This window comes from Falco cherrug, chromosome 4 (genome assembly GCF_023634085.1).
Source record: "Falco cherrug isolate bFalChe1 chromosome 4, bFalChe1.pri, whole genome shotgun sequence".
Taxonomy (NCBI): domain Eukaryota; kingdom Metazoa; phylum Chordata; class Aves; order Falconiformes; family Falconidae; genus Falco; species Falco cherrug.
Window position 1 is genome coordinate 76,564,582 of NC_073700.1, and position 18,861 is coordinate 76,583,442.

The following is an 18,861-nucleotide window of genomic DNA, read 5'->3' on the forward strand; positions in this document are numbered from 1 at the left end:
TTAATTTATTGGGAGAAATTGACAGAAGTATTAATGAACAGAATGAGTAAGGTTCCAGATGGGTGGTTTTTGTACTTCACTGAAATGGATTCTAGTTGAAGAAAGCCAGTAAACCCTAATTTCTGTTCCCTGGACTGCAACCCTATCATATTTCTGATTTAAGTCTTCAGAGGGTGGTTTTGTTTTCACTTCTTAGTTTCTAATGCACTTTTCTGAGCTTTATAATCCTGTATGCTCTTCAGTTCATTTCTCATTCTGTGCTAGTGTTTATGATACGAAGCCCATTTATTTACACCCACAAACTACTACTGCTCCCTCTGACATCTTCTAAAGTGCAGTTGTGTGCTGGTGTTGATCCTTACCCTTTACAGTGCAGCAGGATCTTTCAGATCACTGGAAATACCGCATTTTGTAACACAAAGAGAGAGTGGCTTTGCATGGTTGCAAAATAATTACCTCATCATTTCTGTTTGGTTTTCCTTCTGCAAAACTCTCATGAGATGCTTCTTAGTTATGTGAATCTGTCAGTCTGTATAAAGGGAGGTACTCAAACTTTGTGACTGTAATGTACTATGAATACTGCTGTAATTTACTGATGTTTTTCATTTTTCATTACTTTCTTAGTAACAGTTAGGTGTTTACGGACAGGCTGCAGAAGGGAAATTTTGGTCTCTTGTTACAAACCAGGCTGTTCAGTGTTTGTTGTTACCTGTTGCAGTGCAGTTGTGAAATCAGAGCACTGAATAAGCTGGATTATCATAGCAATTCCATTTCTACCTTCCTGTGGAAAAAATACCAAGAGATTTTCATCTCTTGTGTTCAGTTGTCAGGGAATAAATTGTTTAAGACTAAAATACGAGCCTTCTTTCTCTGTGTCTAGTTCCAGTGAGAACCCTCTTCAGTCTGTCTACACTGTTAAGCCAGGAAGCTCTTAATGTATGAGTACTTACGGAGTACTTGCTCTAGTTAAACAATGGAAGTTATATGAAATTAGCTTTCCTTTTGGGGCACATTTCTTGTTGTGTGTTTCTAAAAATCTTTCTAAATGAATTCTTTTAGCTCATTTCCACTTATATGGGTAGTAGGGCACTATAGTGTTATTTTGTTTTGATTTTTTTGTTTGTTTTCTGGAAAAGATACTGGATTTTATGATGATGTGGGTTTTTAAAAAAGTGGTATTGTTTTCAGTAAGTCTTAGGCATATATGTAAATTCTGTGCCTGTGCACTCTGAGTCACTGTTCCCTTGTTCAGCATTTATTTTCATAGCAATAAGCCATGCTGTAACTCTTACATCCTTTCTCCTCTTAAATACTACTGGAGCAGGGGAGAGTTCAGCTGCTTAATCATCAAGTTTTGATTTTTTTCTATTCTAGCATAAGTTCAAAGAAATTCAGTTGTTTATTTCCTTAGCCTAAATGGAATTATCTTGGTATTTAGTAAGTGATCCTATCTTCCTGGCCACCTGGAAACCAGTATGTCTTCCAAGTATAGTGATCTGCACAGCCAAAGTTTAGATTTTATAGCTACTAAAAGCCCTGAAATACAGTACAAGTAACCTTGCCTGGTGACTTGGCAGAGAAAATTGTGAAACAGTTGTTGAAATGGCATCACAACTTATTGTTTAAATGATAAACTTATTACTCTATTTTGTTCCATTGTTAGCAAAGGTCTGTAGTATCTGAGATTAAAGTGTTTCAATAATGCAGTCACTAATGTATGTCAACACTTCAACTAAAGGATGTTTTAGAAAAAAAAAAAAGTGTTGTTACTTTTTTTTATGCACCAAGAAGTTGACTTTCTCTTTTTTTGATGTTTATGTGTCCAGGATGCCTAATTTATATCCTTGAGGCATCTCTGGTTTGATAGGGAACAGAATCAAAACATTCATTTAAAAAAGCCCAAACAAACCAGAAAGACATAACGATTAATATGAGGCCTCCAGGTACTTTTGCTAGTGACATCTATTGCTGAAGAACAGTTTTTGTGAGTCCTTCCTCATAAGCAGAGTATAGGAGAATATGGCTTGGGCATTATGTGCTACTGCCAGGAACATTATTTAAGCTTAGGAAGCAAGTGAACATGATTAAGTAGAAAATAAAGGTAGGGAGTTTATATATATATTTTTTTTTTACCTGAAAGTTGAAAAATAGGAGGGGTGTAAGTGATGCATCTGTATTTGTGAAAAAATCTATCCAGTCTAATGTTTATTCTCTGACAAATATAATACTCAAGCTGATAAAAGTTTTGTTGCAGTTCATTGCTCAGGAAGGACACTCAGGGTTTAGAAAGCCACAGTTACATCGATGGATGAGGGTGAAGTTCAGAGGGAATTAATTGCTTTGGTAAAGGGTTTGCTCTATGTAGAGTCCCTGGTTATTATTTTGGTAGTTATGTTGACATCACTGTTGCAGGAGCTGTTACTATTTTTGAAAAGTTTTGTTGTAACTGTAATGCCAAAACTTTTGAATCGTCATGCATATGCATTTTTGGGTTAGTAGGCAGTACCCACATGGTAAAAGCTAATTAGCCTTGTGGAAGTCAACTGTGGACACTGAAGCAGCAATGAGAAAGTTTAAACTGTTGTCTACAACATTGTAAGTTTGAAGAATTAATTTTCAGACTTCTCTGAGAATGTTTAAATAATAATGGAATTGAAATCACATTTGTGCAGCTGGACTTTGCCCTTGTTTGTAAGCTGTGAGACTGTACTTCTTCACAGCAAGTGAGATAGGGGTGACTTGCCATGGCCACTCAGAGAAGCAGTATATTTTAGTCTTTTCTTTACCAATCAAGACCCCTTCTCGAGTTCATCCCTTTACCTGACAGTCTCATCTTAGATATTTCTACTGGATATCTATCTCTCTGATAAAATTGGTATTCTTCACCTAATGAATATTTAAAATCACAATTGGCTCTTTGGAGCAGGGTGGATTGGGGTGGTAGGACAGCTGCCATCTAAGTTGGTTTGTTTGTTTTTAAACTGCTTCTTTATACAGCATTCAATCCAATGGGGCACCAGCCAGGACTGTTTCTATGTGCTGCTGAAGGACAAGTATCTCTATCATTGAACTGACACAGTGTCTGCATGTCACAGGGGTGGCTGCATCCCTCTTTAAGTGAGATGTACTGACTGTTAGACTGTATGGCTTGACTTCTGTGCCTGCCTTGCTGTTCCATAAATGTAAAAGCTGGATAACATATGGGCCAATTGGTGGGCGGGGGCATTTACAAATGACCTTTGCACTTCTAGACAGTGTTTGATTAGTTGACTAAAGTCAGGCATCTGTCGGCTCTCAAATACTTTTGAAAAGGAAACTGATGGATGTCAGGCACCTCAGCAGTATGAACATGGATATTTTTGTATGGTTTGTTTTGCCTCTGCAAAAAATGAACACGATTGTTAAGTTTCACAATATGATTTTGTTTTTCTGTAGCATATTACATCAGACAGCTACATTCCATGCCTTGCTGATCTTTGCAAAGCCCTCTGGGAAGTCATGCTCAGTTACTACCGGACAATGCAGTGGCATGAGAATCATGACCAAGATGAGGCAGCAGCTGTGTCTTCTGGTAAGAAATTCTTCTGGAAACAAAACTTCTGATATTTGGAGATAACTTTTCTTGTGCTTAAGCTGTTAATTTGTGTGTCAATACCTCTGTGGTCTTGACCCAGTGCCTTCAGCATTGTTGCTTATAGCCTGCAGTAAGGACTTGAAGTACTCACTGGATTTTTGTAGTCTTCAGTATAGGGTTCATTTTTTAATTAATATGTGTATGTGCCATTAATACAGATATAAGCGATATTATTTTAAACAGTGCTTATTGCTGGGTTGGAAGTCAGCTATGGTAGATGACTACAAAATCTGAGGATTTTTCCTTGTAATATAGGACCAGCGTGAAATTTCAGAATTTTTGATCAATGTTGAAATTTTCACTGCAGATTAAGTTTAGTAGATTGGGATACTGGGTTGTGTACTAGGAAAGGTGACTGAAACAATAGGGAATGAATCTGTTGTAGATCTGTCGTCGTGATTTTCAGGAAATCCAGTTTCCTGAATGTTGTGTGTCATCTCCACTAGTGACTCCATCATAAGATACAGTCACATTTTTCTTGATACCCTTAAAGGAAAAGGCAAACATTTAAGGTACAATTTTGATTTTCATTTATTGTTGTTCCAGTTTGTGTTTTTAGGACAGAAGCACAAAACCTTTGTCTGTTGTCTGAGTCCTCCTAAGTACATTTTGATGGACATATTCTAAATCAATATAAAATGTCTGAAGACGTACTTTATTTCCTCACTAACCCAAGATACTTGTGTTTGGCAGAGCGTGAAATTTACAATATTAAGATACAGCAAAACTCCTGTTCATTTGAATCAGATAGGTTTGCTGTTTTCTTTCTGAACAAGAGGCTTCTGTCAAGGGACAAGGGCTGTAGGGTTGCTGCTAGAAGTTATTCCTCCTTGCCTGATTTGCATAAAACTTCTAACCTTTATGTTACATTATAAGAAGAAAGGGGAAAAAATTGGAAATAGAAGTAAATAACACATCTTGGAACACTGTGCTTCCTACACTTTATTTGAAATCCAACATTTCTTTCAAACATCAGATATATTATAGATTTTAAGTCTTAAAAAGAATGAAATTTATGATAATTACCATTGTCTTACTACTTTAAATTAAAAAAAATAATGAAAATACTTTCTTCAGAGTGTCCTTCCCATTTTGTGTGGAATCTTAAAAAAAAGATTAGAAAAATGTGGATTTGTTGAAACAGTTATTTCAGATGAGAGTTTTTATAAGTATATTTGAATTAAAATTAAGTGTTCAAATATTTAATTTTGAGATGCACTGTGTGAAGAAAGATTCTGAAGTTTTGAGTGAATTGCCCGTTCTTAATAATATTTATTTTTACATATAAAATAACTTCAGATAATTACATTTCCTTCTTTTGTTTTCATTTTGTTGTGATGTTTGCATGTGTAAAATGAAGCAGGTATCATAATGAGTTTATTGCATGGAAGCATTATCACAGTAGACTGCTTGCTCAGCTCCAGATGTAATTTTAAAAATAGTTCCCCTTAGCATGTTTACTTGTGATATTCTAAAGAAAGAAATAATTTGCACTGCAAAACTTTCTAAAGGAGCCATTAAACCTAATAAAGTGGTATATTCAGTCACATGAGTGTTTTTAAATGCATTACTTTTTAAATACGTGCCAGAGTGTTTTGGTATGTTTACTACTAATCCACTAAATCTTCTGTCAGTCAGTGTTTAAGTTTATGGAGACGTGGCTTAGCTGTAGTGTACACAACTAAAATATATTTAAGCTACTGAATCACTTTTTAAAATACCTAAGCAGCGATAAAGCACACAAAAGGGAATTTCACAAGTATAATTTGATATCAGAGGGACTATAAATATTTACCAAATGTCTGTCTTTTTCTCAAAGTCTGGCTCATGCTGTAGTAATTATTAAACCTATGCATGGAAGTCTCATTCGGTGTTTAATGATTTAATAGCTGTGATATGTGCTAAAGCCAAAGAGTGAAATTCCTGTAGAATTGGTGGGTATGTCAGAAGGAATCATGGAGGCAGTTCAGGAGATAATGCTGAAATTGTGCCCTCAATTAAACCCCACAGACTGGAACAGTAAAAGGAGCGGTCTTAACTGTTGTACATGTATCTGGCTTTTATCATTTTGAGAACACAAGGCTGTCCCAGTATTTTTCTCTCATTGTGCCGGTTAATGTCAGCAGTCTTATGAAGTACCTTAACTAGGTCAAGGGACTCTGATCTGAGGGCACAAATGCAGCTGTAGAAGTGAGAAGCTGGATTTAGAAGATATAGCTCTTTCTGTTTTAATAGCGAAGCTTATCCAAAAGAGTAAAAGTCCTACATGGATTATGGGTAGGAGTCTGCACTTCGTCTAGATTGTATGTCACGTAATTGTGATTATTAATGCCTGTTACAGATGTTAAAATGTACTTTACATAGCTTGTAAATAATTGTCCTGCATTTCTGAGAGGTGTGTCTGCTTTATACTGTTAAATGTTCTGCTTATTTATGTTCTGAACATTAGCCTAGTTTGAGATTGAAGAGCAAAATGGAATAGGAAATGCTTTCACAACAGGATTTTGTTGTTTGTTTGTTTATAATGTTTATAGGAGAGACTCTTGGAGATTGAGGCTTCCCGCCCCCCCCCCCCCCGCCCCCGAACTGAATTCAGAATTTGCAGTTGTTCTTTCAGTTATAGTGGACTGGTGTTTGGGGATTACTTTTAAAAAAAATTAATTACACACACACATACACCGCTTATTTTGAATAAACTACATGCAAATAGATAATTATCTCTAGATAAAAACAATCCTAAAATTTTTTAAAGCATAAGACTTACTTTAGTACCTTTCATGAAATAGGAACTACTGAGGTATAGGTTACTGAAGTGTTATAACAGAGTAGCAGTAAATCATGGTGAAATACATTATATTGATAGTTTTATAAATTATCAATAACAACACTTAAGTAATTGCCCTAATGTGCTTTTGGAAAGATAGAATTAAGTGTTCATATGTACGACTTGTTCAATCATACTGAAAATTAGCGAGCTATAAGTATCAACTTCATAGCATGAAAGGAGTTCTATGTCACATTTAATGAACTGCTACTTATTCTGTGATTTTGTTGTTAGCATAGGAAACAGCAAAGTGCTGTGATAAAGGTTTTAATTCCTGGAATTAAACTGCTTACTGAAAAACTTTCCATTGCAGTGTTGGTCATGGTCAAAGCTTTGTTTGTGTTTGTAGTATAGAATCAAAAAATGAGATTTAAGGGGACCTGTGCAGGTCGTTTTGTCTTCCCTGCTCAAAGCAAAGCGAACTTTGAACTTGCATTGTTTTGTGCAAGACACTGTCTGGTTCAGCTGGATTTTAATATATGATAAAGTTTACTGTGACACTGATGTAATTCACATGTACTCCCAAGACACTAGTTTAACAGAAAAACTGAAACTGAGCCATAAAATGAGCACTATAGCATTTAAACTCCTGATTTCACAAGTGTAGTCCTAACAGTAAAAGTTAGTAACACTGTAATAACTGTAATAGATTCACCGAAAAGCAAGGATAAGATTATTTAAGATGTAAATTTAATTCCAACAATTTTAATTTCTAAAAAATTCCATTTATCATATTGCGTAAATTCTGTGCAAGACCTGCTTGGTATTCAAAAAATGAAGCTAGAAGACAGTGATATGATTGATTTCTTTCTTTTTTTCCTTCTCTGCCTAGTAAGAATTAAACAAAAACCTCTTCTTATGAATGAAGGCTGCCTTTACAAATTTTTGAGAAATAATGAGAAACCTGAAAATTGCTGTATTTAAATCAAGCATCTAGAAGAATAACTCCTGGATGCTTCTAATTCTTATTTTTATGTGAAATCATGAATATTTATGTATTCTGCTACTTGTTCCAAATTCTTCAAAGCAAGAAGTGTAAATGCTTGTGGACCTTTGTCCAATCCTTGATTTTCAAGCAAATTATCCTAAATTCATATGTTTGCATGTGCGAAATTAGCTGCAGTACAGTCCATTAAAAGACTGGAAACAGTCTTAGCATGACTGGCCATAAACTGGGAGCACTAGGAGATTGCCGGAGGGTATATTGCATGGATTTTTATTGAACAATAGCATCTATATGACTCTGTCTAACCAATCCTTCATAGATGGCAGTTTGTGAGGACAAGGACTATGGTCTTACTCTTGAGAACAGGTCAAAGGTACTGACTGGTTTAGGCTTGGCTTACCTCTGCAGAAGCATAGAAGAGTTGTAGAAACTTCTGAGGAGCGTGTTGTGACTAAGATAGCTGGTTTTGTTTACTCATATAGTCAGAGAAAGGATAAATCTGCTTAGAGTTTCTCTAGTTGGGTTATTCTTTCTGTTTATATTTTGTTTAATCTTCCATGATAAATCACTTTTGAAAATGCACTTGTCAGAGTTACTGCTTTCAGAAGAGGAGAATATTTAGGTATAGTTACTAATTTAAAATTTACGTATACAGTGGCAAATACTTATTTTATGATTTTTCTTTCATAAAGAAAATTTTCTTTGAGTGCCCTGCAACAGTAGATATACTATGGAATTGTGTTTGAGTCCTGTTCTCACATCAAGCAGCCTTTTATCTTCTCATTTTGAGTAATAAGGGTAAATTCTCAGTCAACCTGCAAAAGCAGTCTCAATGACTTTAAACAGGAAAGAGTTGAACATAGTTTTGAAGGCTTGGAAGAAATTAGTATCTATCCCTAATATAGGCCAAAATTATAGAATGTATTTTATTATGTTTTTAATTGTGAGGAGGAGTTGTTTAATTGAACGTAGCAGAGCTTTTATATTCTGGCTGGTTCTGTATTCTAGAGGTCCAGCCTTGTGAGCAGGCTAATTTTAACTCAACTGGCTTGAAGATTCTCCTTGGTAGCGTTCATGGATTCACTATCATAATCCCTAGCTTGCACATGAAGCTCCCTCGGTGTTTGATAAAGTTCATAGTTAATAACGTGTCCAGACAAACCGAATATCTCCACTTGAAAGAAATTAAGCAAGGCCAGCGTCCTTCTCAGTAACCATATTCCCCACATTTGCTTAATTTAAATGGAGCTACAGGTGTTGGAGGGTTCATATTTTTGTTGCTTCTAATTGTGCTTATATAAACATCCATATAATAGGTCATAGATTATATATATATATTTAGAATTTTTAAAATTTTGTTTGCATGTGAAATGCAAATAGTTCTCGTTCTGAGAAACATTCTGGAGAAGTTCAAAGCAGAGAACAGGTGATTGATGGGGAGAAGGAAGATGCATATCATGCTTTTCTACTTACAAGAGAGTCTGGCTTAGGACTGGGAGTATGAGGCACTGGTAAGTGTAAGTGCTATTTAGGATTAGTGATTGTTACAGGAGAAAACTGCTCGCTTGACAGTGAGCACTGGATGATGTGAAGTAAATACGGTCACAACATGTTCAAACGATGCTGTGCTCTTTCATAATTTGGTTTAATAGAGTAATCAGTATCTGATACCCGTCATAACCATTCTTGTTCAGTGAGTGACTCTTTCCTTCCTTCTCTTAAATATGCAATAGGCCGGACAGCACTGTGGAGGTCTGTTCTGCACACATCTGAAAAGGCTGATTAAAGTCTTGTATCTGGTTTCCTATTCCTTACTGGGCTCTTAAGTCAGGTGCTCATGGTATTTACACAATATTCATCTGCAAGGTCTGGATTCAGGGCAAGGCTTGACATGGAAAGAGCACTTATGTTATTGACAAAAAATTTCTTAGCGCTAGCAGGTGGAGGGCAGACATAGGTTCTTTATGGTTCTGGACTCTTCTTCAGTAGACAGCAAAATTAGATATGAAAAATTGGTACTCTTTCTGAGGAAAGTGAAATTAAGCCAGGAGGCTTTTCAGAAAAAAACTATGAAGCCTAGTAATGAAGAACTGCAAAGGTCAGTCAGGATTAGCTCTTACTGTGGTCCTGGTAGCATGTTACCATCTAAGGAACACTATTGTGACAGGGATTTAGTATGCAGGTGGCATTTTTGTCCTTGCTAGTTTTGAATGACCATGTAAAATCTTGCCCCTGCATTGAGATCAGCTCATGAATGAGAAGCTGCTGGAGCTGCACCTGAGCTGTCTGGCAGGGTGACAGTTTAACAGCTGAGCGTGCTTCACAGCTTTAGTGCTGTGTCTCTGCGTGGAAGCTGCGTGTAATCTCACTGAGGCAGTTCGGTCCATAGCCTTGGGTTGCTTCCGAATTCCTTGTTGATGCTGGAAAGGAATTGTTTTTCCAAATGATGTGTTCCACAAGTTAGGGCTGACCAAGGCACTACTGGCAGTCACATGAGCTGTTAAACATTCTGCTCTTTCCTTTACCTGCATGTCTGCATTGTAGCAGTGATGTATCTGCCCGGTCACAAAGTCCAACAGGTTGTGAAAATGGCCTCATCATCTTTCAGGAATGTAATCTAAGGCAAGAACATTAGACATGCCCTAGTCTGTTAGACATGTCTGTTTTCTCTCCAAGTAGATCTGAATTGTAGGGACTGTCTTTTCCACTTCCATTTGTTCATTTAGTTAGTTAGTTAGTTAGTTTTCTCGGGATCACTCTCTGGGTTCCTGTTGGATCTGGGCTTTATGCTGCCTGTTCCTGTGACTCCGGGCAGCAGGGAGGAGACTTCCTGATGTGGGCAAAACAGTAGCTTGGGACTTGGTGGAGATTTTTGAGAGTATGCGCTGGGATCAGGAGTAAGGGAAAGAAATGGTTTTGAGTTGGGAGCCTGTGCATGAAGGTAGAGAGTTGAGACCAGCTGGGCCAGGAACATGAGTGCATAGTCTTCTCAAGTGCTGAAAACTAGCTGGAGGATGCAGAAGAGATGGAAAGACAGGTCTGAGCTGCATGGCAATGCTAGGGGTATACAGACAATTCTGTGTTTGCAGCCTTTTGAATGATGGGATGGAAGGGGGGCTGTACACTTTGTAATATTCCAGTGTAATATTTTTTGTATATTTTTACCTTTTATGTCAAATCACTAAATGGTTTGGTCTTAAAGGATAGGCATATTTTTTTTCCTTGTTGGGATCAGCAGTTTTCTTATCATGGGTAAGGTTGTATGTATAGTCTGGCTAAGAGAGAGCTTTCCTGTGGTGAGTTATAGGCTGTGAAGTAAACTGCATGACACTGCCATGATGGACTGCAAGCATAACCACAACTGTATGCTCACAAACTACATATGAAATACTACCTTTTATCTTTTAAAATGGAAATAAAATATATTTCCTCCATGGGGAGAGAGAACACCTCATACAGGAGAAGTTTAGCATGTATGACAAGTACTTTTTTGGAAAGTGAGCCAGTACTGTGGGAATGAAAGTTTTAGAATCAAATAAAACAATTTTGGAAAAATGAAAAACATCTGATTATATGATTGACATTCTCATGCATAAGCATAGATTAACATGACTAACATAGCAACATAAATATAAGGAAGAAAAAGAAAAAACATGCTATATTGTTTGCATAGTTCATGGGAAAAATTTCAGTAGTTTTCCTCAAGAGCTGCAGACAGAATTTATTGGGGCAGAAAGTTAAAAATCTTGCTTCTGAAATTTTTAAGTTCATCTTGGAGAATCCTGTAGAAGATAAGCAGTGCTAACTTCAGCATTCAACTTTATCTTTTGTATTTGAAATACCAGTATCTGTTACTCTCATCTGTTGAGGTTTTTTTTTTTTTGAGTGAGGTATCTTGTTTACATAAAAGTAATAAAGCACATATAACTATTATACACTAATGCAGAGCAGGAAAGCTTTTGATTAATTTCCTTTCAAAAGTTTAGACCAATGGAGCTCTCCTGGAGTTTGCATAGTGGATAATATGATAATGACTAAGGCAGAAGTTTCGTTACAGGTAGAAAACTAAGATACATTTCAAGGCTTTTGCAAATATCTACAATACCTTTCACCATCAGTTTCAGATGGCAGCAATGTGATCGGAACTGAAGAGAATAGTTTTGACCGCAACTATGTAAAAAAGAAATTGGAACATGGACTTTCACGAATATGGCAGGTATGGTTTTTCTTTCTTTTTTTCCTAAATATTTATCTTACACACAACATTACCATCCCAGTATTAATTACAATTATATTTATACTGATCCTCTTTGAGAAATCTCTCCAGGGATTTTGTTTTAAAGTGATTTGTTTTGAGCTAAATATATCAAAACCATGGAAACAAAATGGCTGTGATTCAGTCGCTACTTGGTGGTTATGCTTAAAAACTCAGGAGAGATACCAAAATATAGAAACAAGACTTTCAGCCTGATTCTGCTTTTCCCAACCTGTGTGCTGTCCCACAAGCTATTTTCTTCTCATGTTCTTTTTTCTGTTAGCACAGTCATACTGCTTTATGTTTCTGGTATAAACATAGCTATGGAGAACCTGAAGTCTTGCAAACCTGCCTGGTTTCACAGTATTCCTGGTCTGACTGCTGGATCAGTTTGATGTGCAGTGAGACCCCAAATGTATGATGAAAAAGCAGTAAACCTTTTACATGGCTGAATTGTAATCCAGAGCTCTGTTTTTGGAGTGACAATAAAGCATCTAGGATTGACCTTGTCTTACAGAATGTTAAAGAAACTGATTGTAATATTATTATAGAAGGTCAGTGAGAAATCATTCACGTTACAGAAAGTGGAGTTCTACTCTAAATCTCAAAAAGAAGTAATAAGTGTAAACAAACTAAAAAGTGCTAATGAACCAGGTAGCTGAGCCTTCACCTTTTTGCCCCTAGTGTATTAAGTATGTAAAAACTCATTTGTGTTTTGTAGGATGTTCAACTGAAAGTGAAAACATATCTTCTGGGAACAGATCTGTCTAACTTCAAATATGATGACTTCATATTTGTACTTGATGTTATCAGCAGGTATACCGATATATGGTCATAAGATCACTTAATAGATGTGCACAAACTTGAGCTCTGATAAGACAGCACAGTTGCTTAAGACTGATGTTTACATCCTGAGGCCAACCTTGTTCATATCTACTGATAGTTTGAAGAACACTTCTTTATGTGGGAGTTTATGAGGATGTATTTGGAAGAGGTAGCATAAATTGCTTTGCTGCTCAAGTTGCACTTAAGTGCTATATGATTTCAGTGTTGTCCACCTTTAAGGTTTCAGATGTGCAGATCTGACAATTTTGATGTTTCTAAAAGCTTTTAAAGGCACTTTTTGTCAAGAGCAGTAAAATCCTGTGCTACTGCTAACCTGTACAGTATTATATCCTTCTGTTTTCATAATAAAATGATGGATTCAGGCTAAGCTGTACAACTTGCCCTGATGAGATCTCAAAAAGCCATTTATTTTGCTTATGATTCTTTTTCTCTATGTGTATGGGACACTGTGATAGGAATTGGAGGAAAGAAACTTGGACTTTTGTGGAGTGAGTGAAGTGTTTGCAATGGAGATACATGTATGCTCATGTATTTGATTTGATTGAGGCTTGTTATTCAGGTTGGAACAGCAGTATTATTAAATAGTTCTAAACTTTGTTTTATTGTTATAGGCTGATGCAAGTTGGAGAAGAATTTTGTGGCAGTAAGTCTGAAGTTTTGCAAGAATCTATCAGAAAACAAAGTGTTAATTATTTCAAAACATACCACAGGTGAGACTAATGTGCAGTGGATGAATCTAATGGCATTTATTTTTGTTGGGTTTAACTTTAAATGCTTTACAAAGGAATTCCACTGCATAATGTTCCTGCTTTAAGGTTGCTAGATAGTGGAATATGTTTCATGATGAGACTAGGTCTCTGAACCTCGGATAAGGGGAGAGGGTATAGAAGCCTTTGCATCCACTGTGGTTGTGGAAAACTTATTCTGCAGCAGGCAAGCCAGATAAAGATCAAAAATTTTGTGTACAATTTCAGTGTTTTTTCAGGTTCCTCTCAAGCTGTCTCCTGGGATCCTGAGGATGAATGCATCTGAAGCCCATAGTTCGTAGCAAAATTGTTGCTTCTTTTTCTGTGCCATTACATAAAAAGGGCTGATCATGTGTACCTATGAATTTTTTTTTCAATATGCAGTTTTGTCTTATATCAAATTAGAAGTCTAGCACTGAGTCCGTCTTTTTCAGTTGTGTTTTCATAGTTTTTTCATTGGCAGTATCTGATTATGTTTCAGCCTACTATCATGTCTGAGGCCAGTCATATATGCTGTCATGTGCAGGTAGTCTCTGGCCTGAGATATGATATATAGCCATGACAGCTTCAAGACTTGTCTGTTTTAATTGTTTTGATTTCTCATTTTGGTTTGGATGATTGACAACTCTTTCATTCTAGCTATCTAGCATTTATCTTCTTTCTGGGTGTAAAAAGCTTCCTTGCTCTAAGAAACTCACACTTTTCCAGTCCTGATCTGTTGTATGGGAGCTGTCATATAACTAATACATCCAAACCCATTTGGTTTGAGACTTTCTGTCTAAAATTCGTAAATTATGAAAATCACGTCAGGAGAACATGAGACAGCATCTAAATTTGGAAGCTTAGAGCATGTTTGGAATTTCTTCCAGCTGTGGTAGTTTGTAGCTGGGATTTCCTTTTGGACACTAGATGAAGACCCCGGATCCAGTTGTCTGAAAAGCTTGAGCCTTAATCAGATGCACATTATGTCTTGTCAGGAGAAGAGTTGATTAAAGTGTCTTGCCACCTATCTTTTTCTCTTGAAAGCATTTCCAAACTCCAAACTGAATTTTGTGAACTGAATTGGAAACTGAGCTTACAGCTCTGTGTTCGGAAGGGCTGTTTTGGTCTACCTAAGTCTTGTACTACACTGACTTACCACATAATACCCCATTTGGTTACGTAAACATAGTTTTGCTTATGTTTAAATGACCTATTTAATAGCTTAGGGAATCATATTAATAAATTTTCTGAATTATCTTTGAATAAAGTAAAGATTAAGGAACATTGATGGGTATATGTTTAGAATTAATATATTTTTAAAAATAACTTGTGTTTTTTATTAAGGTAGTGCTTTTTGTAATTCTTGTAAAAATAAAAGGAAATACTTGATATGACTCAAATTATGTGAACCTTTTAATACTTTTTGTGTTTTATGCTGTGTGGGTATTGTGAAGATTAATTGGCTGATGTTTTCATCCTCAGAAGGAAAAATATAAACAAATTTATTTCCCAGCTATATCCCTCAGGTTGATTTATATAAAGAGCTGTAAGCGTCTTGCCTTAAGGATTCTTTAGTACATAAAAGCTACATAGAGCTGAAATGCTCAGATTCGAGGAGTAATCAGTTCTTTGATTTTGTAATTTGACATATGGGGCATGCTGGGTGGTGTGGTTTTTGTAGAGAACTGCCAACAGAGAATGCATTCAAATGAACTGGTCGTGTAATTCAAAAAGTGTGGAAGAGCATACATGAAGTCTTTTTTGGGTAAAAGTTGATTATTTGCAAAAATTAGAATGAGCTTTTGGCAGACAACATCAGTCTTTGGACAACAATTTTTGGAATGCAATTTACTTTTTGTTCCAATATGATTGTAAAAAAGGCGTGTTTGATCACTAAAGCTTTTCAGAAAATGAATGCATCAGACCTTCCCTGTGTGCCCCTTTCCAGACTTGTATGCTGGTGAAAATGAATGGCATTTTTCCAAGTACTTTGTCAGTGCCTTGATTTCAGTTTTGAAATGATACAAAAATTGGTGCTGCGTTGCTTTTAAATGTGTGCTTTTCTATGACTCTTTCTCCTTGGTTTTCCTCTCAAAGAATTTTAATCCATAATGCTGTTTTTCACAGAATCTCTTATCTGTTGTGTCTGTTGGCTTTACTGTGAGAAGATCTGCAAACTATGGGTACTCAGTGCCTTGAAAATAGCCCTTGAAGCCTATTTGCATTTAACTGGTGAATTTAAATAAAGAAAGAAAACTGTAGTCATAATTCAACACATTACTCATCTTGCTGAGGCAAGAAAATTTTAATTGTAGTGGTAATAATAGTTTGTTGATTACTGAAATAGTGGTATTTCTAGAACATTTTACTGCCTAATTGGAAACCCAGTGCATAATTTACCAACTGATACTTGTTAAACAAAACAATATTTCAAATATTAAAAAAAAAAGATACAGCAGTGTGATCTCAATAAACACTCATTGCTGTCTTTTCCTGTATGAGTTCCTGCTTATGGGGCAAAAAGACTTAATAAAGGTATTTCTGCATATGGCTGAACAGAGGCTTTTCTGATGATTAAAAACATAACAGAAACAATGCAGAGATGTAATGGCTCGATTATCTTTCCCTAGTAGCACTTTCTATATTAGTACCAAGTTAAAGTTAAGCTATTAAGAAAAATATAGCATAAGAGATTAATAGACATTTAACTTTTTTCTTCTCTAAAAAGTTGAGAAATCTGTAGAACATTAATTCTTTCTACTTCCCTTTGCTACCTGTTGGCTTCAGTGTGTTTGAAAGAAGCATCTGTCTTGTGTGGGCTTACAGAAGCTGTTGTGCTGTTAATAAAGTGTATATATTATTTTGCTTTCTATGGTTTACATAGAGGAAGAAAGGTCAGTATTGCTGCATAATCATAGATGTTCCACTATAATTTCTATTGGCTTTGACAGAAAAATTTGTTTCCAAATTTTGGAGATGGACATTCTTAAAGAATTTCTCCAGAAGTGTCATAAAACATAACTGTATTAGTAGCTACAGCTTTTAAGTGGTCTGCTAGTTGAAAAAATGAGTTAAATATCTGTTTTAGAGTGTGACTTTTTCAACAGTTTTTGAAGGTGTTTCTCACTGAATAAGTTAAATAATTGTCTACTTCCTGATGTACTCTTGCTGCCAATTAAAAGTATTAATTTGTTCATTTCAGAACCCGTCTAGAAGAATTAAGAATGTTTCTGGAGAATGAGACCTGGGAACTTTGTCCTGTTAAATCAAGCTTTAGTATTCTGCAGCTTCATGTACGTTCTATGAATAGCACATACAAACGTATTAATACTTCAATAGCTAAGAGTCCAGATGTTCTGAGTAGTAGTAAGATTGATGAACTACTGTGCAAATGCTTTTATTGGCTGCTAAACCCCCCCTAAATTTTACTTCATAATGATTGGAAACTTAAGGTTCAAATGCTTTTAAAACAGTAGTGTTCTTGTTTCAGGCAGGTAGAAGTTTACAGAAGATGCTAGAGTTGTAAGTGTAATGTTAGTCTTTTCGTGTTTTAATGTGCTGTTAATGTGTCAGTTTTTCCATTTCTAAATTATTTATCTGAAAGTAAGATGCTAAAAGATGAGTACCTAAAAGTAGTCACAGGAGCGCTCACTAGCTTCTACCAATTTTGGCATCTGTTTATGGAAATATGGATAATAGTGGCTCATTTGGAAAGGAAAAAAAGAAAGTTAATTCTTCTGTGCTCAAGTTCAACTGGAAGGTCAAGTTCAACTTCTGTGGTCAAGTTCACTTGCTGTCCTAAAGTGATTTTTGTGAATTTTAGCACATAGTGGATGAATTTCACCTGTCTTGCCAAATGAAACATGGGTGCCTTCGATTCAAGCTATCACTAAAGTACAAAAATGGATATAGCCAAGCAATCTCAAGCAAAAGATAATATTGCAGTCTTTGTAGAATTAACTATAAAAATAAGCAAGAAGCTACTGGGACAGTAATAGCACAGAGGGAAAAGGAAGGAGGGCCCTCAATAGCATCCAGTAGCAAAAGAAATAATATTTTTAATAGGGAAATGGGATTATAGATCCATACATACTGCTGAAGGCACTGGATCAGTAGAAAACGGCAGAAAGTAACATTTATTTAAATAAACAAATCTAACCTTGCAGTCCTTTTAGCTTTATACATTTCGATCTTTAAACCTTTAGATAAATGGTAACATACATTTTGCTGTTGATGAAGATCAATAGCTAGAGCTTAATATATAAAAATATGTCAACTGAGGTAAGGTTTTTAGAAAAAAAATATGTCTAAACCCCCCTACCTTATGTGCCCTACTTAGTCCGTATGTTTGCAAAAGTCTGTGCACTCAGCCATCAGAAACTGTGTGAAATGGGTTTGAAAAGGAGTAAGTTTTGAAAAGAACTTTTTAAAAATAAAATATTATGAAAAAAAATCAGCTTTAGTAAATTACATGGTAACTTGTATAAAGAAAACTACATTTTTGGATAGAATTCAGATTTAGTTCTGTCTCCTAATTTCTGTGAAATAAAAAACCCACTTAGTTTTTACATAGTTCTAGACAGCGAGTATTTTCAGAAGATGTATTGCATGCTATAACCAAAACCCGCTAAAATTAGAAAGACAAGCAGTATAAGATTGCCAGTCTCAAGGTTAACATTAGCCAATGTGAAAAGCGTGTTTAAATAAACAGCAAGCTTTGACTGAAAGTTTTCATATCAGGTTAATTGTCCACAAGTTTGTTATTTCCTGTTTTTATGGAACTGGAGTCATAATAATACTGTCTTGTTGATGATTAAAATTGTACTTTATTTCTATTAACAGGAATTTAAATTCATGGAGCAGTCACGTTCCCCATCTGTGTCACCTAGTAAGCAGCCTGCTTCAGCAATTTCAACAACAGTAACATTATTTGAGCAGTACTGTAATGGAGGAAACCCATTTGAAATTCAGGCCGAGAGCAAAGATGATGAGACAGAAGATGTGTTAGCTTCCAATGGGGTATGGAGTGTTTCAGAAAAGAAAAAAAAAAAAAAAAAAAGCATATCTTGCTGTCAGTTAAATGATTTATTTTGTCTATCAATGATGGCAAAATGTCTTGGTATGGGGATCAGTTAACTGCAGTACTGTGTAAAATCTCAAGCCACTTTACTCCTTTAATTAGGTAGGTTGCTTTGCTTTTAACAGTGCCAGAAAGCCAGGCATCCTGTTTAAAGTTGTTTGTTTTGCAATGGATCAATATTTTTTTTTTTGTTCACTGAAGTCAAGTGTTCTGGAAAGCTAGCAAGACATGTTCCCCTAAATTAGTAATTTTCCAGGGGTTTAAGTTAGCTTTCTTTGTGAAAGAAATTTTGTCATTTTAGGACTGGCTTTCTGGCTTCTTTGGAAAGAATCATAGTGGATTTGCTCCTTCTGTTGTGTTTATTCACACTTAAGAGATTTATTTACCTTGGATTGTCTAATGTTAGGCAGTTTTTAATTGTTATTTAAATGCTTGGGACACTCACTTTGCGATGGGATGTATTATAAAGCTAAACAATAACTGTATATTTCTTTTTTTCAGAATTCTGTCAAAATCTAGCAGTGATCAAATATGTTTTAATGAAAATT

The 18,861-nt window shown here is 35.7% G+C and overlaps 1 protein-coding gene across 3 annotated transcripts in view; it reads left to right on the plus strand.

Moving 5' to 3' along the window:
- VPS50 (VPS50 subunit of EARP/GARPII complex) overlaps positions 1-18,861 on the plus strand; it is a 93,391-nt gene that overhangs the window by 32,966 nt on the left and 41,564 nt on the right. For all 3 annotated transcript variants that reach the window (XM_055707959.1, XM_055707955.1, XM_055707958.1), the window contains exons 13-18: positions 3,436-3,571; positions 11,523-11,620; positions 12,381-12,475; positions 13,117-13,215; positions 16,436-16,526; positions 18,076-18,252. In XM_055707959.1, the coding sequence (XP_055563934.1) occupies positions 3,436-3,571; positions 11,523-11,620; positions 12,381-12,475; positions 13,117-13,215; positions 16,436-16,526; positions 18,076-18,252 (696 nt within the window). The remainder of the gene's footprint in view (positions 1-3,435; positions 3,572-11,522; positions 11,621-12,380; positions 12,476-13,116; positions 13,216-16,435; positions 16,527-18,075; positions 18,253-18,861) is intronic.